Below are 22,500 nucleotides of genomic sequence, written 5' to 3' on the forward strand. Positions count from 1 at the left end.
CCATCATCATGTAGCCATCTCCGCCCAAGAATCGACTACCAAGCCTTCTGGCTTCAAGAAGGCGTGAGTGCATTAATATGACATTTAGCTGACGCTTTTTTATCCAAATCGCTATCCTACAAATGAACACTGATTTTTCAGTATTCATTTATTTATTTTAAGTCAAATAATCTTACTAGAAAGCTCAAAGTAAGTATCCTTATACTAAAAACAATACTAACTAGAATTTTTTATCTTAAAAAAGATTATAACACTTAGTAAGATATCACTTTTTGCAGTGCACCACTCAGCGGCCTTCTTGGTAACGGCTTTGGGCAGTTATTTTCGTTAATCATGCAGTTTCCAACAATGTGGTTGGTTACTTACATCACAGGAATGGGTGGGATATGTATAGACAACTGCCATATTGGAGTTACACACTACCTTTACATTTCTATAAATATATTCCTTGACTTCTGTGTCCGAATTATAAAGTATCTGCTGACAATCAAGCTATATTGGAAGAGACAGAGAATCCGACTTTAAAAATCCCGACCTCCAAAAAAAGTGTGTTCATAAGATCAGCTCGGAAAACAAATACAGGAAAAGCATAAATAAGTTATTAGAATTGCTTGGTTGAGCAAGAAGGAAAATGTCTCGGGCGATTGTTTCTATCTGTAGTGTTAATTTAGTGATAAATTACTTTACCTATTTGTAGTGAGAGTAAGATTCGCCTCTTGTGTTGTTGTAAGTCCGCCTCAAGACTTCCGCATGAGTCTCCGAGCAAAAACTCCGACCTGACTTTCAGTTCAAGTCATTTTTTCCTCCATCAGAGGATCGAATGTGAGCTACAGTCTGCTCTACCAATGTAGCTTGAATGTGAGCTAAAGTCTAAATTTAGATAAAGATTTTTTTATTTAGATTTAAATAAAATCGAGCGCGTAAGGCAGCATGGGGAAACCCAGGCTGGCAATTTGCTAAACTGAGTACACAATTTAATATATATATATATATATATATATATTAAAAATGTATTTATGTGTTGCGTGTTTGTGTGTAGGCCTACTGTATGTGTGTGTCTGTCAGTATGACAGTCTCTCTGTGTCTCAATGCCAACTACGTTGTCTGAATGTATTGCAGCTGCTGGTTGCGTCTGGACAACTACTTCATCTGGACTTTCATTGGCCCAGTCTCTCTCATCATTCTGGTAAGAGAGACTTGTACACACACACACACACACACACACACACACACACACACACACACACACACACACACACACACACACACACATATGTATGCACATGTAGGTTTGTGTGTGTAAAGAATGTGTGTAAAATATTTCTGCAGTTCAACCTGGTGGTCCTGATGGTCACACTGCACAGGATGATCCGTCACTCCACCGTCCTCAAGCCAGACTCCAGCCGCTTCGACAACATCAAGTGAGTTCACACACACACACACACATACCTGCAAAGACATACAAACACACACACACAGACACACACACACACACACACACACACACACACACACACACACACACACACACACACACACACACATACACATACACACACACACACACACATACACATTCCAGGAGTTGAAAAAATTACATTTTGAAAATGTGTACATCTACACACATGCAACACACACACACACAGACACACACACAAACACACACACACTCTCTCTCTCACACACACACAGACACAAGAAACTCCCTGTCTAGCTCATCTGCTTTTCCTCTCTTAAATCTCTATCCCTACACACAGGTGTTGGACGGTGAGCTCTGTAGCGCTGCTGCTGCTGGTGTCTCTGACGTGGGCCTTCGGCCTCCTCTTCCTCACTGAGAACAGCGTGGTCATGGCTTACCTCTTCACCTCTTTCAACGCCTTGCACGGACTCTTCATCTTCATCTTCCACTGTGCCCTGCAGAAGAAGGTCAGTGTGTGTGTGTGTGTGTGTGTGTGTGTGTGTGTGTGTGTGTGTGTGTGTGTGTGTGTGTGTTTTTGTTGTGTGTCTGTGTGTGGTTATTTTTGAGGATGACACCCAATAAGAAGTGACAGACAGTCTTAGCCCTGGGACATCCTGCCTGCGTGCTGTGTGTGTGTGCAGAATGTTTTGATGTTCATTTATCGTCATTAAAGGTGCAAGCCATGCCAGAGATGTAACATCTCTACCAACGTTAGGAAAATCCATATGTAGCACAGCTCTCACACAATGCCACCAGGGCCTATATATAGGTTTGTGTATACAAACATAGCTTTTCCTGACAGACTGACAAAGTGCCAGCTGTTAGTCGCAAACGTCAGTGAGCTGGACTACAGATGACGCCGTTTAACTCCGCCCACGCCCATAGGGAGTGCAGTAAGTGTTTGTGCCACTCCAACTCCAACTGTGTGCTCTGACTCCGCCCAGGTCCATAAGGAGTACAGTAAGTGCTTGCGTCACTCCCCCTGCTGTGGCCACGCCTCCAGCTCCGCCTCCCACGGCTCACTCAAGAGCTCCGCCCATCGGGGAAACAGCCGTTACTATGGCGGCAGCCAATCACGCCATGCCCCTGCCCACAGACAGGTAAACCCACGAATATATATATATATATTAATTATTACTTATATAATAATTATTGCTTATATAATATGCCTTTTTCCTTCTCAAAATGGTGTTTAAAAAGGAACTTGATGAAAGAATTAATAATTAGGCCTAAAGCAGCACTCAGTGTGTTTATAAATGATGTGACTAATTTTTTAATTAGGGATGCCAAAGCTTCTTAAATTTGAATTTAATTTGGCTTCTTTACGCCTCTATCTTTGGTGTTTAGACAAAAACAAGACATTTACTGTAGCAATGTCATGTTGGGCTTTTTTTCTACATTTTCTGACATTTTGTTGACCAAACAACAACTAAGAATTGTTAATTGTTATACAATAACAATTAGTATAGAATCAACCATTTCATTAGTAGAAATACACACACACACACACCCCACACACACACACACATGCATACACACACAGATACACACAATGGAATTGTGTGATGTAAACTGTGAGTTGTTTGCCTGTGCAGAGTCGGATCAGGCGTATGTGGAACGACACCGTCCGCAGACAAACCGAGTCTTCCTTCATGGCGGCAGATATGAACAACACCCCCACCCTCAACAGAGGTACGTCTCTCGTTCTCTCTTTTTCTGTCTCTATCCCTCTCTTTCTCTTTCTCTCTCTCACTCTCATTCTCTTCCGCTGTCTTCACCTCGGCTTGCCTCTTCTCTCTCAGGCACCATGGGCAATCACCTCTTGACCAATCCGGTGCTCCAGACTCGCTCTGGCACCTCCCCTTACAACACCCTATTGGCTGAGACCTTCAACCCTCCCTCCCCCGCTGTGTTCAACCCTCCGTCACCTGCGGTGTTCAACTCCACAGGTTTGTTTTGTCTGCTCATTGGTCGGTGTTCAACTCCACAGGTTTGTCCTGTCTGCTCATTGGTCCGTTCTTGTGCCTGTCTTTTATTTCTCCACTCCACTCATCCATTTCTCCTCCATTTCTTCCAGTGTGTTTTTTTGTTTGTTTGTTTTTTTGTTTGTAAGACTGTCTATTCATCAGTGTCTGTTGAGTGGTCTCTCTCTCTCTCTCTCTCTCTCTCTCTCTCTCTTTCTCTCCATGTTCCCCTCTCTGGTATGTTTTTTTTATCACTGCCGATTTACATCCTTCTGTCTGTCTATTTCTCTGTCTTTCTGTCCATGTGTGTGTGAATTGTCTTATGATGGTGTTGTCTATCTGGTATCTTGCTTGCCTGTCCTGTCGCTTTTCAGCTTTATAAATGTTTTGGGTATCAATGTCTGTACTGGTTAATGACTGTTTATATTTGTCCTTAACTTAGTTTAACTTTTAAAGTTTTGTCTTTGTTTTTCCAATTTCTATGTCTATTTCTCTGTCCCTGTCTCTTTCTGTCTGTTCTCTCTCTCTCTCTCTCTCTCTCTCTCTCTCTCTCTCTCTCTCTCTGTCCCCTGGTTTGCTGATGGCTGAACAGGAACATACAGAGACTCAAGTATGACCTTCAAATGACCTTTAGCTCCATTCCCTTCTTTCCTCCTGCCTTCACTCCACTCATGCTGTTGTTGTGGTGGTGTACTGTGTGTGTGTTTGTATGTGTACTGTGTGTGTGTTTGTGTGTGTACTGTGTGTGTGTTTGTATGTGTACTGTGTGTGTGTTTGTGTGTGTACTGTGTGTGTGTTTGTGTGTGTACTTTGTGTGTGTTTGTGTGTGTACTGTGTGTGTGTGTTTGTGTGTGTACTGTGTGTGGGTTTGTGTGTGTACTGTGTGTGTGTGTTTGTGTGTGTACTTTGTGTGTGTACTGTGTGTGTGTGTTTGTGTGTGTACTGTGTGTGTGTTTGTGTGTGAACTGTGTGTGTGTGTCAGAACAACCTGGTAGATCGGCCTCCCTTTTTCCTCAGAATTAATAGCCAGCTACGGCGAATTATGTTGCATAAACAGACGAGTGCCAACATTTAATAAGGGCCTTTAGTGGCCATGGGCTGAGTCAGAGTACGCCGAAGGAAAGTTTAACCCACCCACCCCCGTCGGCAGAAACAGGAAGTTATGAAACGCTCAGCAGGGATCGGAGAATGACTATGACAAATGGGTGGTGGTGGGGGTGGGGGTTGGATGCATAGTTCACTTTGTGACTCATGGGAGGTTGGTTGTTTGTTTCTGACAATTTCCTTCATAATAGCATTAAATTGATCTGCATCACTCCTTCAGTTAACCAATCAAAATGTGCTTGAATTTTTTTTTTTACTGCTTTAATTAACATTAAACATTTAGGAATTGTTTCATTTCAGACAATCTAGCGGTGTACATTCTAGTGGAGGCAAAAGTTACAAAACAATTCCGTCACTGTCCATAAACGTATCCGTCCGTAACGTAACTGTCCGTAACCTTAATTTAGGAGGAACAGGATATTATGATGTCAGGGTGAAAGTCATAGCAGTACATAGTTATAGATTACTGTATATAATTAACAGTTCTGGTCAATACAATACAGATATGTTATATGTAATACATTCATATTGCATTCATATTACATTTCCACGTGATTCTCAGTACATTTGGCTTCATTGAGTATCACAATGATGACTGTTATCATCGTTATCAGAATATCTGATAGCGGTGTTGATGTTGGTGATGGTGCTTGTTTAGTGAGGATTTATAGTTAATATCTATATACTAAAGTTAAGTCTTTAATTTTCCATACCAATGCCAAATATTAATTAAATTAAATATCCTTACTTTAACCAAGGAGACACATACAATGTTTATTTTTATTAATTTATTTTTGTAGCATAATGCACCACTTTTTGTCTCATGCTTATGTCATTTTCAGGCAAAAGAAACCTATTGGTAAACTATAGATCAACATTTGTTATAGAATTAAGGAATAATTTCTGGCTTAATTGTATTTGGATTTTGGTCATAGCTTGTTCATTGATAGTTTCTGTAGTACATCTGTAGTACATAATTATTCACTGAAATGCTCACTGTGGTGTGGTTGCGTGTGTTTCTCTGTCTCCCCATCAGAGGGCACCCTCTCTCGCAGCCGTGAGTCCTGCGGCCTGGAGGGTGTGCGCCTGAATGGCAACTACAACAACAGCTATTCGCTGCACGGCGTGGGTGGCGGCAGCACCGACCTATTAGGCGCCGGGTCGGGCCAAGGGGGCGTGTCCGGGGAGCACTGCTCCACCCTGCTGACACCGAGAGGCGCGGATCACGGCGGAGCAGGTGGCGGGATGAGGAGGAACCTATCGGACGCCGCCGCACTGGAGAAGATGATCATCTCTGAGCTGGTGCACAGCAACCTGCGCCCGTCGACCGATCGCTACGGCACCAGCCACACAGGAGGTGGAGGAGGAGGAGGAGGAGGAGGAGGGGCAGAGCTCAGTTCAGAGTCGCGCCACCAGAGCCAGGACTTCCTGTCGTCTTCGTCGACGGTGCAACGTGAACCACCGCAGCTCCACCAGAGCCAGGACTTCCTGGCGTCGACGTCAACGGGGCAACGGGAGCCGCCCCAGCGACCTTTGCCCCGCCCCCCTCCGCCGCCCCCTCAAGACGAGGACGAGCTCCTCTACAAGGCCCTGGAGAAGCCCCGCCTCCCCGACAAGCCCCGCCTCCCAGAGAAGCCCCGCCTCCTGGAACACCACCTCACCCAATCGGTGTTCTACCAGAGCGAGGAGGAGTCCGAGAGCCTGTCGGCCGAGCTCACCGAGAGCATAGGCGGAGCCGGCCGGGACCGAGACTCCTCCTACCCCGACAGCAGCCCCGAGGGGCTGGTGGAGGTCAGCACAGGGTCAAGGGGAGTCGGAGGAAGTGGTGGCGTCGGCGGCCTGCCTCCCGACGAGCTCTACTTCAGCGCCAGCCGGCCAGCCCACATCTCTGCCTTCTACCAGCCCCCGCCGCGGCGGACCAATCAGGACGCGGGGATGGGTCTGGAGCCCGCCCACGGCGAGACAGACGGACAGATGCAACTGGTGACGAGCCTGTGACTAGGGCGCTGGTGACCGGGACACGGAGGGTTACGGGAGGAGGACGAACCACGACGCCGTTGCCGTGACGACGACAATGATGATGATGATGATGATGATGAAGATTAAGATGACACAAAAACCATTATCATCTTCATAGTTGTTGTCGTGCTGTAGATGAAAATGATCATAACAATGATGAAGTTGTAGTATTGATGATGATGACGATGAGGATGAGGAGGATGAAGGTGGTGGTCGTGGTGAGGGTTTGAACCTCTAATCGTCTCCATTACACTAGCTTCATGTGCAACAACATGGATGGATAATAATCAGCCTTCCTCAAAATGTTGACAGCACCAGTGCAATATTTGGTCATCACTTACTTACGATAAATGACTACAATGATTCTGACCTCACCATAGCCATGCATGACGAAGAAGAAGAAGAAGAAGAAGATGATGATGATGATGATGATAATGATGTCTTGGTGATGGTGAGGTCATTGTTATGATCATTTCTCTGACGGTGGTCGCAGGGCAATAACCATTAGCACTGTTTCTAGTCATTATAAAGACTAAAATGACGGTTCACCAACGATGATGATATTGATGATGAAATTGATGATGATGATGATGATGATGATGGTAGTGGTGTTGCCATGGCGTCCTCCTCCCTGCCTCTGTCTCCCGGTCGCCTCCACTCCCACCCAGCTCATTCCACTGCCTTCATCGCAAACACACACACTTCACTTCACCTCACACTTCACCTGCATCTCTCCCCTTTCCCTATCCTACATTTGCTTTCCACTTTTTCATTTTTTTATTCTCTCTCTTTCTCTCTCTCTCTTTCACTCTCTCTCTATTTTATCTCTCTTTCATGCCATTCCACCCTGCTAATTTCATTCACATCTCTCTCTCTCTATCTCTCTCTCTGTGTCTCTCGCTCTCTATCTATCTGTCTATCTATCTATCTAACTGGGTGGAGTGGTATTGTTGTATTGTCAGTCACTTTTATTGATCCTTAGTGTTTTAGTCCCCGCCCCCTTTGGAGAATGTGATAGGCTTTGATGCCAGACAGACCCCCTCAAAAGCGCTTCAACATTGCCAAAAAATCACATTCGCACACACACACACACACACACACACACACACACACACACACACACACACACACATCAAACTCTTTCTACGGGAAAAAACAACACAGAGACACAGAGCGACAAGGGCCCATCAGGCTCTGTTTCTAACAGACAAGACTGTATCACCTGGTGAGGTGGAAGTTCAAAGGTCACGTGTCAGTGGGGTCACAGACTGACCTAAGGGCCTAAGACACTTCTGGACTTTTGGACTTCAGACACTCTTTTGGGAGAACTGGACTATATAGACTCTCAGTCTTTGTCTTCATCATATAATCTATATACAACCCCAAGGCCTCAACCAATTCAGTCCTTTTTTGTTCCCGAGGGACAGCTATCGGAAGGATCTTCGGAACTGACCTTCAGATCTCCACCTGTTGGTTTGTCGGTTGGACAGTAGGAGGACACTAGCTGTTGTCGTCGTGACAACCAGGCCTTGGAACAGAACTCTGAAACTGAAAAGTGTTTCACCCTTGCCGTTGTTTGATCTTTGTAAATAGAACTGAACTTAAAAAAAAAACAACTTAAAAACATATAAGGATGCGATCTTCTATCACAAACGTTAGAAAAAAATGAAAATGAGGGAAAAAAATGAATGGTGAAAAAACCTAGTTACAAAAAAAAAACAATGTGTGGGAGTCTGTGAAATGGATGACCCTGTCTTCTTTTTGACCTCTCCTTCGATCTCTCTCCTGCTCTCTCTCTCTCTTTTCTGTTTTCAGCCTGCCTCTCTCTCCGTCACAAAAAAGAGAGGTAGATTAAAGAAAGAGACCAGGAAAGGCGATTGAGGAGAGAGATTTTGTATACAAAATAAAAATAGAACAAAACTCAGAAGTGTCATTCAATATTTGTTTTGTTTTGTTTTTCCATTTTATTATATTGCCAACAAATTGTTTCACAATTGTTTCACAATCACTTGCCGTCTATTTAGAATAACACTGATTTTTTTCCAGTCTTTGTTGGTCCGCTATCCTGAAGATGACTGTTTGGATTGGCCCACAGACACCACTCCACACATTTTACACTCTATAAAATAACTGTGTTCAAGTAGTTATGTTTACATGTAAAATACATTTATTCACTCAGACACTTGTATCCTACGCAGCTTACCGCAAGAGAATAACATTTAAGCTACAGTGCAGGGGAGACCTTAGTTAGGAATTAATACTGCATCTGTCAATACTATTACTAGAGGATATGAGTATGGAGGACCACAGGTGTCACCAACAATGTAAATAAAAAAATGTGAATTTGCCATTGAAAAGAGAATTTACAGCTTTATTTGCCATTTAAGTTAGCCTGACGAGCCAGACCCACATTAAAATGTAGGGTCTGGAAACTCACCGTTCGCAGTGCTCAGTCTGAGGGGCGGGATAATCAGTTATCTTTCAAATTCCCTCTGCACGCAATAGGACAGCGGCAGCGCTATGAGTCCCATGCGTTTCCCACCAGCGGAGCTAGTTGGCTAGTTCAAACGTTTTCCAACTTAATAAAGGCTTAACTCGTGTCACACTGTTCGCCAGCAGCAACATCCATCTTATTTGTTTTCAAGTAGCAGGGAATTCAAGCCAAACCGTTGCAACTCTGCCATCAATCATTATGTTAAGCCCACCTAACGACTCTATACACGATTTCATTGGCCTGATTAAGTTTCGATTTCTGGAGCTCACAAGCCAACGGAGAGTTGCTAGACTAGCCCTGGCAGCAAATGTAATCTAGGCTACATTTAAGTGACACCTACATATAGGAGTGGCTACATTATAAATACTAAACAAAGTGTGCTTTTCATCACTTCCATAAAGAACCATGACTTTGTGTTGAACCTTTACATCAAGTGATCACCTTAGAAATGGTTCTTCAGAAGGTTTTGGCCAAGGCCCCCTTTTGGCAAGATGGCTTAATTAAACCACTCGACAGTACTACGGCAAATGTAAAAATAAATTAGGCTCGTCCTCTATCTGTTGAGCCACAAGCACTTTGCTATGGAGCATACAAGTACAGTTTGAAAATTGCATTCGTGGCTTTCTGCTTGATGAAAGCTCTGTCAGTCTACTGTTATTCACAGCCATAGCCACAGTCACGTCTGGGCCCACTCCCACACAACAAGACCAGTCAAGCCCATTTGCCTCAATGAGCTTGTCCAAAACTTGAATAATGTATCCATTTGACTTTACATTCAAAAAGGTGTCTATTTTAGCAGAGCTAGCCAGCTAGCTAAATAGGAGAAGCAGGAGCGGATATCATGGGCTTTACCAGGGCTACACTGACAGTTTACAGTATGTGATGATGAAGGTGTTTAAATACTAGCCAATCAGACAGAATATCATGGAAAATATAATGTTCAGATATGCAACAACATTTTTATAATGGTATTTTATAACAACACTCATAATGATAGGTATATTTTTCATTTGTTTAATTGATTTTTTTTTTGCTTTTATTTATCCTTCCAATTTGCTGCGGGACCCACTTTGAAAACCACTAGCATAGGGATCACAGAAATGCTGATAACTTTGGTCTATACCACCTCCAGATGATGTCATTGCCTTGCATCTTCAGGCGTTTTATGATATTTGCACAGAAAAACCTCCACTCTGCCCACGGCAGCTTGACTAATGGTGGTGGGCAACATGACTGCTGCTTCCCTGCTCTGCTGCACGTTTCAACTGCTCCGAGATGCAGAGATGGCTCTGTCCCGGTGCTGGTGCAGTTCTGGTGCAGTTCTGGCGTTGTTCTAGAGTCTGATGGCTGTGATGGGTCCACTCTTGTATAATTTTCCACTCAGCCAACCCCCTCTTCAGGAGCCTTGACGGCCTGCCTTTGTGGGTGTCCCTGTGACCTTCACACATCAAACACCAGTTAAGGCTCTCTCTCTCTCTCTCTCTCTCTCTCTCTCTTTCTTTTTCTCTCTCTTTTTCTCTCTCTCTCTCTCTCTTTTTCTCTCTCTCTTTCTTTCTCAATCTCTCTTGCTCTCTTTTTTGTATTCTCACTTACTAGGGTTGGGCACCGAAACACGGTTCTAATATGGCACCGGTGCCGACACAAACGGTAGTAACTCCACAATGTGGATTTCGGTGCCTCATATCGGTGCTTAAGCGTTTTTTTTTGTTTTTTTTTATACAAGGCATCACTGCATGTCATGTGCCATCTCTAACGTCTTGCTCTGATAGCAACACATCCAGATACAGTTAGCTAACATATGATAAACACTGGATGTATAAACCAGAGGGGTGCACCACATCAGGCGAGTGGACAGTGTTTGACAGCTTGCGCGAGTACCTTGCTTTAAAGCAATATCGCGAGCTCCTATCAAAATCTAGCAGTGGGCCTAACTACACACAAGCAAAAGGCTATGAAACAACATCAACAGTAGAAGATCATGTTAAAAGTTAGCTGGCAAAAACATAAATATGTAGGTTACATACCTGATGTCACTGAGCTGTCAAAGAGGCTACGAAACCATCTCCGTTCGTTATCGCTAATTAAACTCAGCTGACTGGTGAATAGCGCATAGCCATAGTTGCTGTTAAAATGCCTATTAGGCTAGCGCTGGGAATCTAAACACTTCAACACCGACATGTAGCCTAACATGTTCAAAACTACTGCGTTATGGGTTAAGACATGACATTTCTTGAAGCATTTGGGAACACACTGAATTAACTGGAAAGTAGTCCATGTTAGATTAGCTTGCTTACAAATGCCGTTGTCCATGACCTGGCAGTTTTATGGCAAGCGGTTTTAACATACCATGGCAAACCGCCTCCACTGGGTAAACTTAAGGGTGCCATGTGTAAGAATTGAGGTAAAAATATCCAAAAAATGAGCTACACGCATCAAAAGAATGAGAAGAAATAAGGGCGATGATGTCATTAAAAAAAATGACAAGGTATAGTGCTGCAGAGATATCAACCTGAATTAGCATGCTAAATTACTAGCCACAGCCCGACAGGTGTCATAATACCAGTTTCGGCCATGGGAGGCGATATGCGGGCAACATAACCGCCAGCCAAACTGCAATACACGTGTCTCAGTTGTTACTCTAGGGTAGACCAACTAACTTTCTGGGGGTATACTGCCCCCATCTTTTATGGAATATAGAGTATTCATTGATTTTTTGCCGGACATTACACATGGCACCTTTAAAAGCAGTGCTTACCATTGTGTGTGCATGCATGGCATGCTGTTTTAACATTTAAATGTATTATTCATAGGAGCAATGAGATATTGATAGTAAATTGAATATAACAGTTCAATTTCATGTTCAAATTTGTCTTATCAATAAAAAAAGAGCAAGTCATGCTTTAGACCATTTTAATTTAAAACCTTTTAAAAACAAAGTACCGGTTCAGGCACCGTTTCGACACCGGCACCGTTTTAAAAGTATCGATTTAGTACCAGTATCGGATAAAACCCAAACGATACCCAACCCTATCATTTACACACATAAACATAAACACACACACACACACACGCATTTGCTTGTGTTATGAGATACACATGAAGAATCATAAATAAGTCATGTTATTTAATTGTGTATTTCAGATAATATCAATAAAAGTGCATTTGTTTTGATTGAATAAAGATAAATAATAACAATCCAGTTTCAGTGGAAAACAATTAAAAAAATGATTAATGAAAATACATTAAAATGTCGGATATTGCATTTTGGAAAAGGGCTCTTCATATGTATCACTCAAAACTCCACAGATGGTGAGGCCCTGGTCTGGTACCAACTCTCAGCTCTAACATCCACATCTCCAACACACACACACACACACACACACACAGACACACACACACACACACACACACACACACACACACACAATTACACATACACAGACTTATAAGCACACATAATATTGACACAAAAGCTCTCTATCACACACACTCTGCTCTCTATCACACACACTGTGCTCTCGCAAGAACTCTGAATTTCCAGGGTATGAAGATCACCCAGGTCTCAATTCCAGTTTTTCTCAGTTGCTTTGGCGCATTTCTCAGATCAGAATGGAAATTCTCAAAACCGTTTGTTCAAGACATAAAGAATGGTGTCAGGACTTGTCATTTTGACTGCACTGAAAGTTCCATTGGAAATGATTTGAGAAATGCACCAAAGCGACTGAATAACTATTTTTGAGGAGTGGACTGCATTGTTTACTGTTTTTTATCTAGATGGAGTGTGTTATCTAGATGTTGTTTTTAACCTCTGATCTGGACGGGGACAGTTAGAGAGGAGAATGAAATAGCTTCAACAAAAGCGACAACAACAACAAAAAACCAGGAAAGCGCCTGTTACATCTCACCTGACACAGTTGTTTCCATAGTTACATCTCACCTGACACAGTTGTTTCCATAGTTACATCTCACCTGACACAGTTGTTTCCATAGACCAGTGTTTCTCAAAGTGTGGTCCGGGGACCACTGGTGGTCCGTAAGCTATCCCAAGTGGTCCGTGAGCAGACGTGGTCAAATATAATATAGATGAGTTGTTTGCAATATTGAACCAACTTGTATGTAAATCCAAACAGTTCTGCAACACTGTCTATGTAAAATATGCCAGTTTAAATCATATGAGTCCTCTGACACAATAAGCAAAGTCAAAGTCAAAGTCTGCTTTATTGTCAATTTCTTCACATGTCAAGACATACAAAGAGACAAAGTGCAAAGACAATAAGCAAGGTAGTTCAGTGAGTAGGCCTATTGTGTAGGCTTATATACTGTTGAAGTAGGTCTAATCTTTTTTTTTAGGTGTTCCGTGCGTTTCTTTTTTATTGGTTAAGTGGTCCTTCGTCTGAAAAAGTTTGAGAAACACTGCCGTAGACAATGTTACCCACCATTCAGTGAGACAGTTTAAGCAAAGACAGGTAAGTCAATGAGTCTATTCACCCAAACAATCAATTAATCAATTAAGAATGCCATAACCACCACCAAACAGGAAATCATGAAAATAAATAAATGAAGAAAACCATAACCATCACCCATCAGGTCTCATTGGATGCAGTAGCTTCTCTATTCAGGCATTGAATGGTGTCAGCCATGAAGTTAAACCAGAGACTTTCTAATGAGGAGACACATCACTCAAATAATCCTCCATGGGGTTACTTCAGTATGCCAATATGGCTGTTGTCTACACCTATTCCACCCTTTCCACCGACATGTGAATACATTGTGCCAGTCACGTGGCTGCACTGGCACACAGGATTGTTGTGACCTGTGAAGCCTTGCACACATGCAATTCTGCCCAATAGGTGTACTATTCAGGCATTGAATGACGTTAAAGTCTTACCAACTTTTTAAAACGGTTTACTGTTAATTTAAGAATTGTATTGTTTTATTTGTAAGTCACTTTGGACAAAAGTGTCTGCCAAATCCCATAACCATAAACTAAGCCATCCAGCGTAATTAGAACAGGAGAGTTCTAGATGCCCATTGTCAAGGGTTCTGAATGATCTTAGGTTATTCTATATAGGCTATAGCCTACATGTTTGAGGCTTTGCTGATTCCTATAACTGATTCCTGGCTGGGTTAGAACTCTAGATTCCTGTATGATTGAACTGGCTGGCTAAATTAGTTTTTGACAGAGATCAGGTTCTGATACAGACTCTTGAGACCCCCAGCGATGAGTCACGAGGAATGATTACTGATAAGTACAGTACACCACAGCGTGCAGACCATACGACGTCTTTATTTATGTATGTCTCCGATTCTTACAAAGGAAATGGTACAAATACAAAGGGATGAAGGAAGACGCATCCCTTTTGTTCCCTGTACTTTTGTTCCCATTCAATCCAAACGAGAGGTGGCAGGGCTCTACAGTGCGCCCATTTAAAAATGATGCCGTGCGAGTGCAAAAAAATATTTAGGCGCACTGGTACGAATGACTTCTAACCATGTCAATGTTTGTCTACAAAATACACTGCAACATCAAGAAACATTACTGGTGCAAACCATAGAATCACGTCGCGAATGCAGCATAAAAACTACACCTCCCATCAACGTTAGCAGTTTAGCGTTGTGACTCAGCTAGTAGTCGGCTTCTATCAAATCAAGAGCGGCAGAGGAAAAAGCGGAAAGTTAGACTAGCCAGCCAAGATGCAAAGATTGAAGAAATGAGTTATTCTATCCACCGAATTCATTGGATATAGGAGGAACAGGATGAGATTCTGAGAATGCAGTGAGAGAAGGAAAGGTAACCTAACATGCCTTTTAGCTCAGCTGACGTATTGGCTGCAATATGCAAAATATAGCTGTAGCGAACCGGCACAAAAGTAGCCTCCCGTAATACTCCCATTTTATTCAAAGGTAGAATGCTACTGACAACTCCAGGCTTCCACGCATGCTTGTTTGTTTACACCGAATACAAGCTTAAGTGCAAAACGAAAGTAGGTCTAACGTTTGCCTACTGCCCCCATCAATGCAGATATTTCAAATAAAAACTAAAAGTATAAAACATATATCCTTGATTAGCCTATGTTGGGTTTTGTGGAAGAGGAAATGGACTGTTTTAGTAGTAGTATTAGGCAGTATGCAGTCAGATAGGTCACCATGGGCATTTTTGGATTAGCTATAGATGGATTCACAAATAAATAAATTAGCCTACATTTGGCAGGATACTTGATATACAGGCTAAATCCAAATATGGCAATGTATTATATTATTTTACATTAACAAAATGTAGGAAAATAGAACAGACTGAAAATAAAGTAGGCACTGATCTTTAAAATCCTGTTTCCTGTAGCCTAAATGTTGTCAGTCATTCTTAATATTCGCAATTGGTTCACTGGCATGTTTAACTGTTAGCTGCAGTATAATGTTAGATTATTTGTAAGTTAAGTACAGAACTGACTGTGCGCCCAAATGTTTGTCTGTGCTCCTAAATTTTTTAACTTGGGCGCACAAGTGCTCTTGAAAAAAAATGTTAGTGTAGAGCCCTGCGTGGTATGAGGTGGAATGAGAGGTGGAGAGGTGGAGTTCAGCCATTCAATCCAAACGAGAGGTGGTATGAGGTGGTATGAGAGGTGGTATGAGAGGTGGAGAGGTGGTATAAGTTCAACCATTCAGTCCAAACGAGAGGTGGTATGAGGTGGTATGAGAGGTGGAGAGGTGGTATAAGTTCAACCATTCAGTCCAAACAAGAGGTGGTATGGCATACCACTGCCACTTGGGGGCACTGGTGAGCACTAAATGATGACTGATATGTACACCACAGCATGCAGACCACAGTGCCGTATGACGTCTGCTAACACCAGGCTAAGACATGCAGTACATGTGCAATAATAGGCAAGACAAACAGGCTCAAAAGAATTCACTCTGAACACTCTGATTGTCGACACACGTACAAGAACACAAAACCACAGACAGGCAATAACAACAACTATTAAAAATTGATCTCTTTCCCATATGCATGCTTGTAGCCAGGCACCCACACGCCCCAGTGCACATAATAGTAACACGTCATATTTAACACTGGGACTTTGTCTTTGAACTTTGTCTCGTTTACTTTTGCTTTAACAACAACCGCTGTGTAAAACAACAGATACTGACGTTACTTATTTCCATCCTGCAACCCCTGTCTATCGTCTCTTTTTATACATGACTACTACAGACCCCTATAATCTCTAATATCTACCCCCACCCCCCTCTCTATCTATCTCTCCCTTTCTCTCACTCTCTCTCTTTGTCTCACTCTATCTCTTTCTCCTTACTGAGTTTGAGATACCTGCCCCAACATTCTATCCAATGATCTCTCTCTCTTCTCATTGGGACAGTGGGAAGAGAGGAGGGGGGTTGCTGAGTAAAAGATTGAAGCTTGATAGAGGGACCAGTGAAAGGGACGAGTGAATAGAGATTTCACCAGTGAAAGGGACGAGTGTTCTAAGGGAACTGTTCACCTAAGGGATTGGTGTGTGTGTGTGTGTGTGTGTGTATGTGCTTTTAGTAAGCACAGAGAGCACTAGATATTCACTGTGTGCTGTTAGCGTAGCAGGAGCAGACAGACAGCAGATCAGCAGGGGTGGGAGGGATTCAGTGTAGGCTGTAGTCTCCTGTCCAGCAGGCCCGTTGCTAGAAGGAAAGCAAACCAAGCAATTGCTTGGGGCCCCGAGCTGGCCAGGGGCCCCAAGACAACGACTGGTTAAAAATAAAATGCAACAAACTGTGAGCGCCCCTTTGATAGTCAATGCAGTAAAGTGCAACGACACTGTTACCGGCAATACCGGGATCCCCCTCAAGGGGGCCCCTCTCAGTAGTCGCTGACAGCAGCCAGCCAGCCAGGTTTGTGGTCTCTGCCGCGAAAATATAAAACAGGCAGTCATGATGAAGCGGAGTTATACGTCCGGAAGCCAGAAGTGAAAGGAATAGGATGACAAGAAAAAACAAGATAGTGGTAAGTGATAAATTACACTGGATAAAATAGCTCTACTTGTCTTGTACAAATGGTGTAATGTCGCAGCAGGAAGGCTAGCCTAGCAAAAAATGCTTATGTTAACTACCTGCCTGATGGCCCATGCTGCTTGTAACAAACTAGAACAGTTAGCGCAACTTTTTTTTTCGAACGGACGGAATATGGTTACATACTGTAATATGTTTATTAACAGGATAAAGAAGACGCAGATCTGTTCCAGAATCACTGTTTATCGTATTTAATGACATAACATTGCTATAGCTTTGTAATAGGTTTTGATGAAAGTGGCATAGCTTCTCTGCTATACTAACTATTCGACCGTGATAATCTATTTACCAAATGGGGGTTAGGAAAACCACACGTTAAATTCCGTGCATCAAAGCAGACTGGAACATTCATGTCTAGTAGTATTCATGCACGCCAGCTGTTTACTGTCTGTCTTTAAAGCATCAGGTGCGTCTGTCTAATTCTCAAACAGCAGAATGCTTAAATGCTATGTTAAGCTACAAGTAGGCCTAGGTCAATGTATAACATTAGCTTGGGATGTTTTTACAGTAAGCATTGGTAGTTGTGAAAGCAGCTGCATCCCTTCTAAATATCAAAATATGGAAATGCCAACATATCTTTTCTTTCTCCCTCAAGGTGCTTTGCTTACATTTCTCAGCCCTCAGGCTCTTCCTAAGGATACCTCCACTGATGAAGATGGCCTGAAAGGTTAATCTTATGTGTGTGTGTGTACTTGTATTTATGTTGGATTTTTAAACCTGCACTCTTTATAGTTTGAACAATGCATCCTTTTTCTGCATAAGATGGCAGTGTTTTATTTTCTCACTTTGTGAGAACTGAAAAATGTTAATGTGAGTGTGTGTGTGTGTGTGTGTTTAAGTATGTTGGATTTAGTTATTGTGCACTTTTTTACATTTATATTGGATTTTATGGTATGGTGGTGTTTTTGCAAATGTTCAAGTGTACAAAACTAATGCACAGTATATATATATATATGCAACTGCAGTATTGCACTGTCAAAATGTTGTATTTATATAAACTGTGGGTGAACTTAAACTGTATGGCTATGCGGTGGTTCCTGTAGGCTTTGCGTGCGGTGGGGGGGGGCCTCCATGTCCAATTCTTTTTTCAGAATTTGGGTTGTACATTACAGTATGTTGTACAACCTGAATTCCGACAATATATAACTTCACAACGCGAATTCTGAAAAAAGTTGTGACGCTTTGTAAAATGTGACCCAAATCTGCAAAAAAATGACAACCTGCAACTCATACAGTATAAGGTTCTCAGATTTCACCTCACTGGATCGAAATTATTTTAAATGAGACTCACACACACACACACACACACACACACACACACACACACACACACACACACACAGAGAGCCACACATAGTCATTCACTTAATCACACACACTCAATCAGGTTACGCACTTCACTTTCAGACAGACAAACACACACTCTCTATCATATTGTCCTTATCCCTCCCTCTGTCATCACATTGTCCTCATCTCTCTGTCATCACATTGTCCTCATCTCTCTGTCATCACATTGTCCTCATCTCTCTGTCATCACATTGTCCTCATCTCTCTGTCATCACATTGTCCTCATATATTTTTCATATTGTCCTCATATCTCTTTCATCATATTGTCCTCATATATTTTTCATATTGTCCTCATATATTTTTCATATTGTCCTCATATATTTTTCATATTGTCCTCATATATTTTTCATATTGTCCTCATATCTCTCTCTTTTATCACTTTTATCATTGTCCATATCTACTCGCTCTTTCCCTGCCACTCTCTCTCTCTCTCTCCATCAAAGAGATCGTAGGTGTTGATAAGGAGAACTGCAAGCTGATACAAGACTCCTGAGGCCTGGATGAGTCATGAGGAATGATGACTGACATCTAGACCATAGTGTCATATAACATCTGTTAACACTTGCAGTACCTGTGCAATAGTAATAATGAAAAAAAAAAGAGTTTACAGAATTCCAGCGATCTGACACAGGATGTCTTGTCATCACATGTACAAGAACACAAAACCACAGACAGAGGAAAGTTTCATTTCTCCCTCCCACTCTCTTGCATACCCATACAAGCAGTGAAGGCTTTTGCTGAAGGCTAATATTGTTTTTGTATGTCTGTGCTGAATGGGTGGAAGTGGATGTAATATGCATTTTGTTGTTGTTTTTGTAGTTGTGGAATGGTCACACTCTCTTGCGTTGTGCTGTTTTTTTTTTACCATGTGCATACCCATACAAGCAGTGAAGCTGCGCGTCGGGGTCCGGTTCGCCCTGTCGGGACCTATCTCCCGACAATGACCGGCGTTCTATACATTATCCCTTACGTATGTCTGTGCTGAATGGGTGGAAGTGGATGTAATATGCATTTTGTTGTTGTTTTTTGTTGTTGTGGAATGGTCACACGTGATGGCATTTTGTTGTTGTTTTTGCAGTTGTGTGTGAAAGCGAAAATGACACTCCTGCTTATATCCTCCCATGACTGTTATCATTTCATCCTATCTGAATAACATAAACACACACACACACACACACAATACTCCCACTATTTCTTTCCCCCCACATTATGTTAATCCCTATAATTGAGTCTGTAAATCAATTATGTTTTCGTGCAATGCTAAAGGCATGCTGTCCTAAGGCATGGTTTTATTGTGCAATAGAACACACACACACGTCATTTCAACAGTCTGTCTGTCGGAATTTTAAGTGTGTGTGTGAGTGGGTGGTTGGTTGGATGGGTTGGTGGGTTAATTCATTCATGTTCAGACAAGGAAGAGACATCAGTCATTTTTAACTGCCAGTGACTCTCTGTCATAATATGTGCACGTATTTATATCTCTATTCCTCTCTGTTTATCTCCCTTTCTTCTGTTTCTCTCTTTCGCTCCCATTCTTTTACACTTCCTTCTTCCTCTCTTTCTCTCTCTCTCTCTCCCACCTTCAGAATTTGACATATGGTCTTTACAGCCCATTCTTTACTGTCAATCTTTCACCTTATCTCTTTCATGCTCCCTATCTCTTCTTTCTTCTTGCTCTCTCTCTGTTTCTCTCATTCTTTCCCAATTCTCTTTCATTTGTTTTTTCCTCTCCCATTCACCCATTCACACACCCACTGTTTTTTCACCCACTTTCAATCATCCTCCTTCCTATTTCACTGTCATTTGTTTTTTTTATCTCTCCCTCTCTCGTTCAGAATTTGACCTTTGCCTTCCATCATACTTTACTGACAGCGCAACACCTGGACAGACCTGGAGCCAGGGAAGAGAGAGGAAGAAAGAGAGAGAGAAAGAGAGAGAGAGAGAGAAAGATAGAGAGAGAGAGAGAGAGAGAGAAATGAGGAGATGAGTAACTGTCAGAGTAAAGAGTACAGTTTTGATTTGACCGAAGCAATGAAAATATTTTTCAAATTCCTGGACTACAGCTGGAAAAGGGGAGCGGCAGAAGGACAAAAAGAAAGAGAAAGAGACAGAGTATATGAGAGAGAATGAGAGAGAGAGAGAGTACATACCATACACCCTTCCACATCATTTCAAGAACATACTTACGTAAGCTAGTTTAGTTTAACGTTCCGGCTTTTGCCAACATCATACCGTAGTGTTAACCAATGATTCTAGAGTGCTACGCTCGTTCTTAAAAGATGCATTCAATCCAAAGTCATGTCTAGTGAGACAGCTCTCTATGTAGGGAGGGAGGCAGCAGGCAGCTGTCTTTCCATTTCGAACAGAGTGTGTGAGTGAAACAGAGAATGAGAGAGAGAGAGAGAGAGAGACTACTGTACATACCATATACCCTTTCAAGCACCACACCATTTCAAGAACATACTCAATTAAAACTCAATTGATTTGAATTGAACTCGGAGAAAACTGAACTTTGGATAATTGAGTTTTTGTCCTACCAATAAAGCTCTTCTGATATTTTAAACTTAAATGAGAAGTATGTATTGCATCATAGCATGCCTTTATTTATGGACGTCTCTGAGTTTTACAAAGGAAATGGTACAAATGCAAAGGAATGAAGGGAAAACATGTGTCCCTTCTTTGGCCCCCTGTGACTTCAGTTCATCCATTCACTCCAAATGAGAGGTGGTATGGCATCCTACTGTCACCAGGGGGCACTGGTGAGCACCACGAAAGGGAGTGGTCCATGAACAGACAGAATTCCAGTCACACACACAATCACACGCACACACATACACACACACACACACACACACAGATACAAATATACATTTCTTACAGCAGTAACCTATGTCAGTGGCTCAGTCATAATGGCAATAACTCATCAAAGATCACAGTGCTCAATAGGTATTACGTATACATCCATATTATTGGGATATATCTATCCATATCACAATGTGTTTCAAACACACACCCAAACACACACACACACACACACAAGGCATCTGAGTGAGAGTTTAGGGCCTCGTGTCCATTTTGGCACACAGACCAACAGACACAGGCCCAGCGGGAATAAAGAAAAATGAGGTCAAAACTGAAGATCAATCTGAACTGTTTGCGTAGGATCGAGTTGCACTCAGGGAAATCGCGCTTGCATTCATACATTTATAAACACACCCGAAGAAACACACACACACACACACAGCATAATCAAAAACAGAAATATGAGGTCAACACTTATTCTAAGTTGTTCTCACAGGATCAAGTTACATTCAGTCACTTGGGTGTACGGTCTCTCACACTCGAACAAAGATGCATGCCCACCCCCCCTCTACACACACACACACACGCACACACACACATACTGTACAGAGAGAGAGAGAAAACAATAACCACAACAAGAATGACAATAACTATTTCAAAACCACAATAGAATTAATATGCACATAAATGACTATAACCAATATGTAACATGTGGATGTGGTTCAAATGCTGTTTTGGAGTCACTGCCTTGAGACGAAGTGGCCATCTCTACGAAGGAGAGTCAAAGGTCAAAGTTCGCAGGAGACTGTGGGAAACCTCAGAGCACAGCTGGCAGGGGATGTGGGGTTGGATGGTTGTTTTTTCTCACAGTGGTCAGCGGTGACTCCATGACGACATACATCGTACATATAGGCCTATCTGCGTGAGCCCTGGATGTGCCGGGTGTCTGTGTGTGCCTGTGTGTGTGTGTGTGTACCTGTGTGTGTGTGTGTGCCTGTGTGTGTGTGGGCCTGTGTGTGTGTGTGTGTGTGCCTGTGTCTGTGTGTGAGTGTGTGCGTGTGTGTGTTCCCACGCTTCTATTGGAAGAGACTTGAGCTACACATTTTTTTTTTTTTTTTTTTTTTTTAAAAAGATAACTGTAGAATGTTCCAAAGTCCAGAGTTCTGTCCTTCTGTCTTGTTTTGGCATCTTTAAATTCTTAAAAAAAATACTCGCTGGATTCCTGAACTGCGTTCGACCGTTGCGTTGCTGGCAGTGGC

The 22,500-nt window shown here is 42.4% G+C and overlaps 2 protein-coding genes across 2 annotated transcripts in view; one reads left to right on the top strand and one right to left on the bottom strand.

Annotated features, from left to right (window-relative positions):
- Positions 1–8,470, top strand: part of LOC125298266 (adhesion G protein-coupled receptor L1-like) — an 84,384-nt gene extending 75,914 nt beyond the window's left edge. The window contains exons 18-27 of the mRNA XM_048248968.1: positions 1–5; positions 38–63; positions 1,120–1,186; positions 1,330–1,421; positions 1,758–1,926; positions 2,404–2,559; positions 3,055–3,151; positions 3,262–3,408; positions 4,016–4,033; positions 5,564–8,470. The exon at positions 1–5 is cut by the window's left edge and continues 163 nt beyond it. Coding sequence (XP_048104925.1) covers positions 1–5; positions 38–63; positions 1,120–1,186; positions 1,330–1,421; positions 1,758–1,926; positions 2,404–2,559; positions 3,055–3,151; positions 3,262–3,408; positions 4,016–4,033; positions 5,564–6,525 — 1,739 coding nt within the window. The 3' untranslated portion in view covers positions 6,526–8,470. The remainder of the gene's footprint in view (positions 6–37; positions 64–1,119; positions 1,187–1,329; positions 1,422–1,757; positions 1,927–2,403; positions 2,560–3,054; positions 3,152–3,261; positions 3,409–4,015; positions 4,034–5,563) is intronic.
- Positions 8,471–22,358: 13,888 nt separating this feature from the next.
- The window catches only part of LOC125298030 (phospholipid phosphatase 3-like), an 8,684-nt gene continuing 8,542 nt past the window's right edge, over positions 22,359–22,500 (bottom strand). Inside the window, exon 6 of the mRNA XM_048248667.1 lies at positions 22,359–22,500. This exon is cut by the window's right edge and continues 927 nt beyond it. The gene's annotated coding sequence lies outside the window, so the exon portion shown is untranslated.

The sequence above is a fragment of the Alosa alosa genome, chromosome 7 (assembly GCF_017589495.1).
Source record: "Alosa alosa isolate M-15738 ecotype Scorff River chromosome 7, AALO_Geno_1.1, whole genome shotgun sequence".
NCBI classification, from domain to species: Eukaryota; Metazoa; Chordata; class Actinopteri; order Clupeiformes; family Clupeidae; genus Alosa; species Alosa alosa.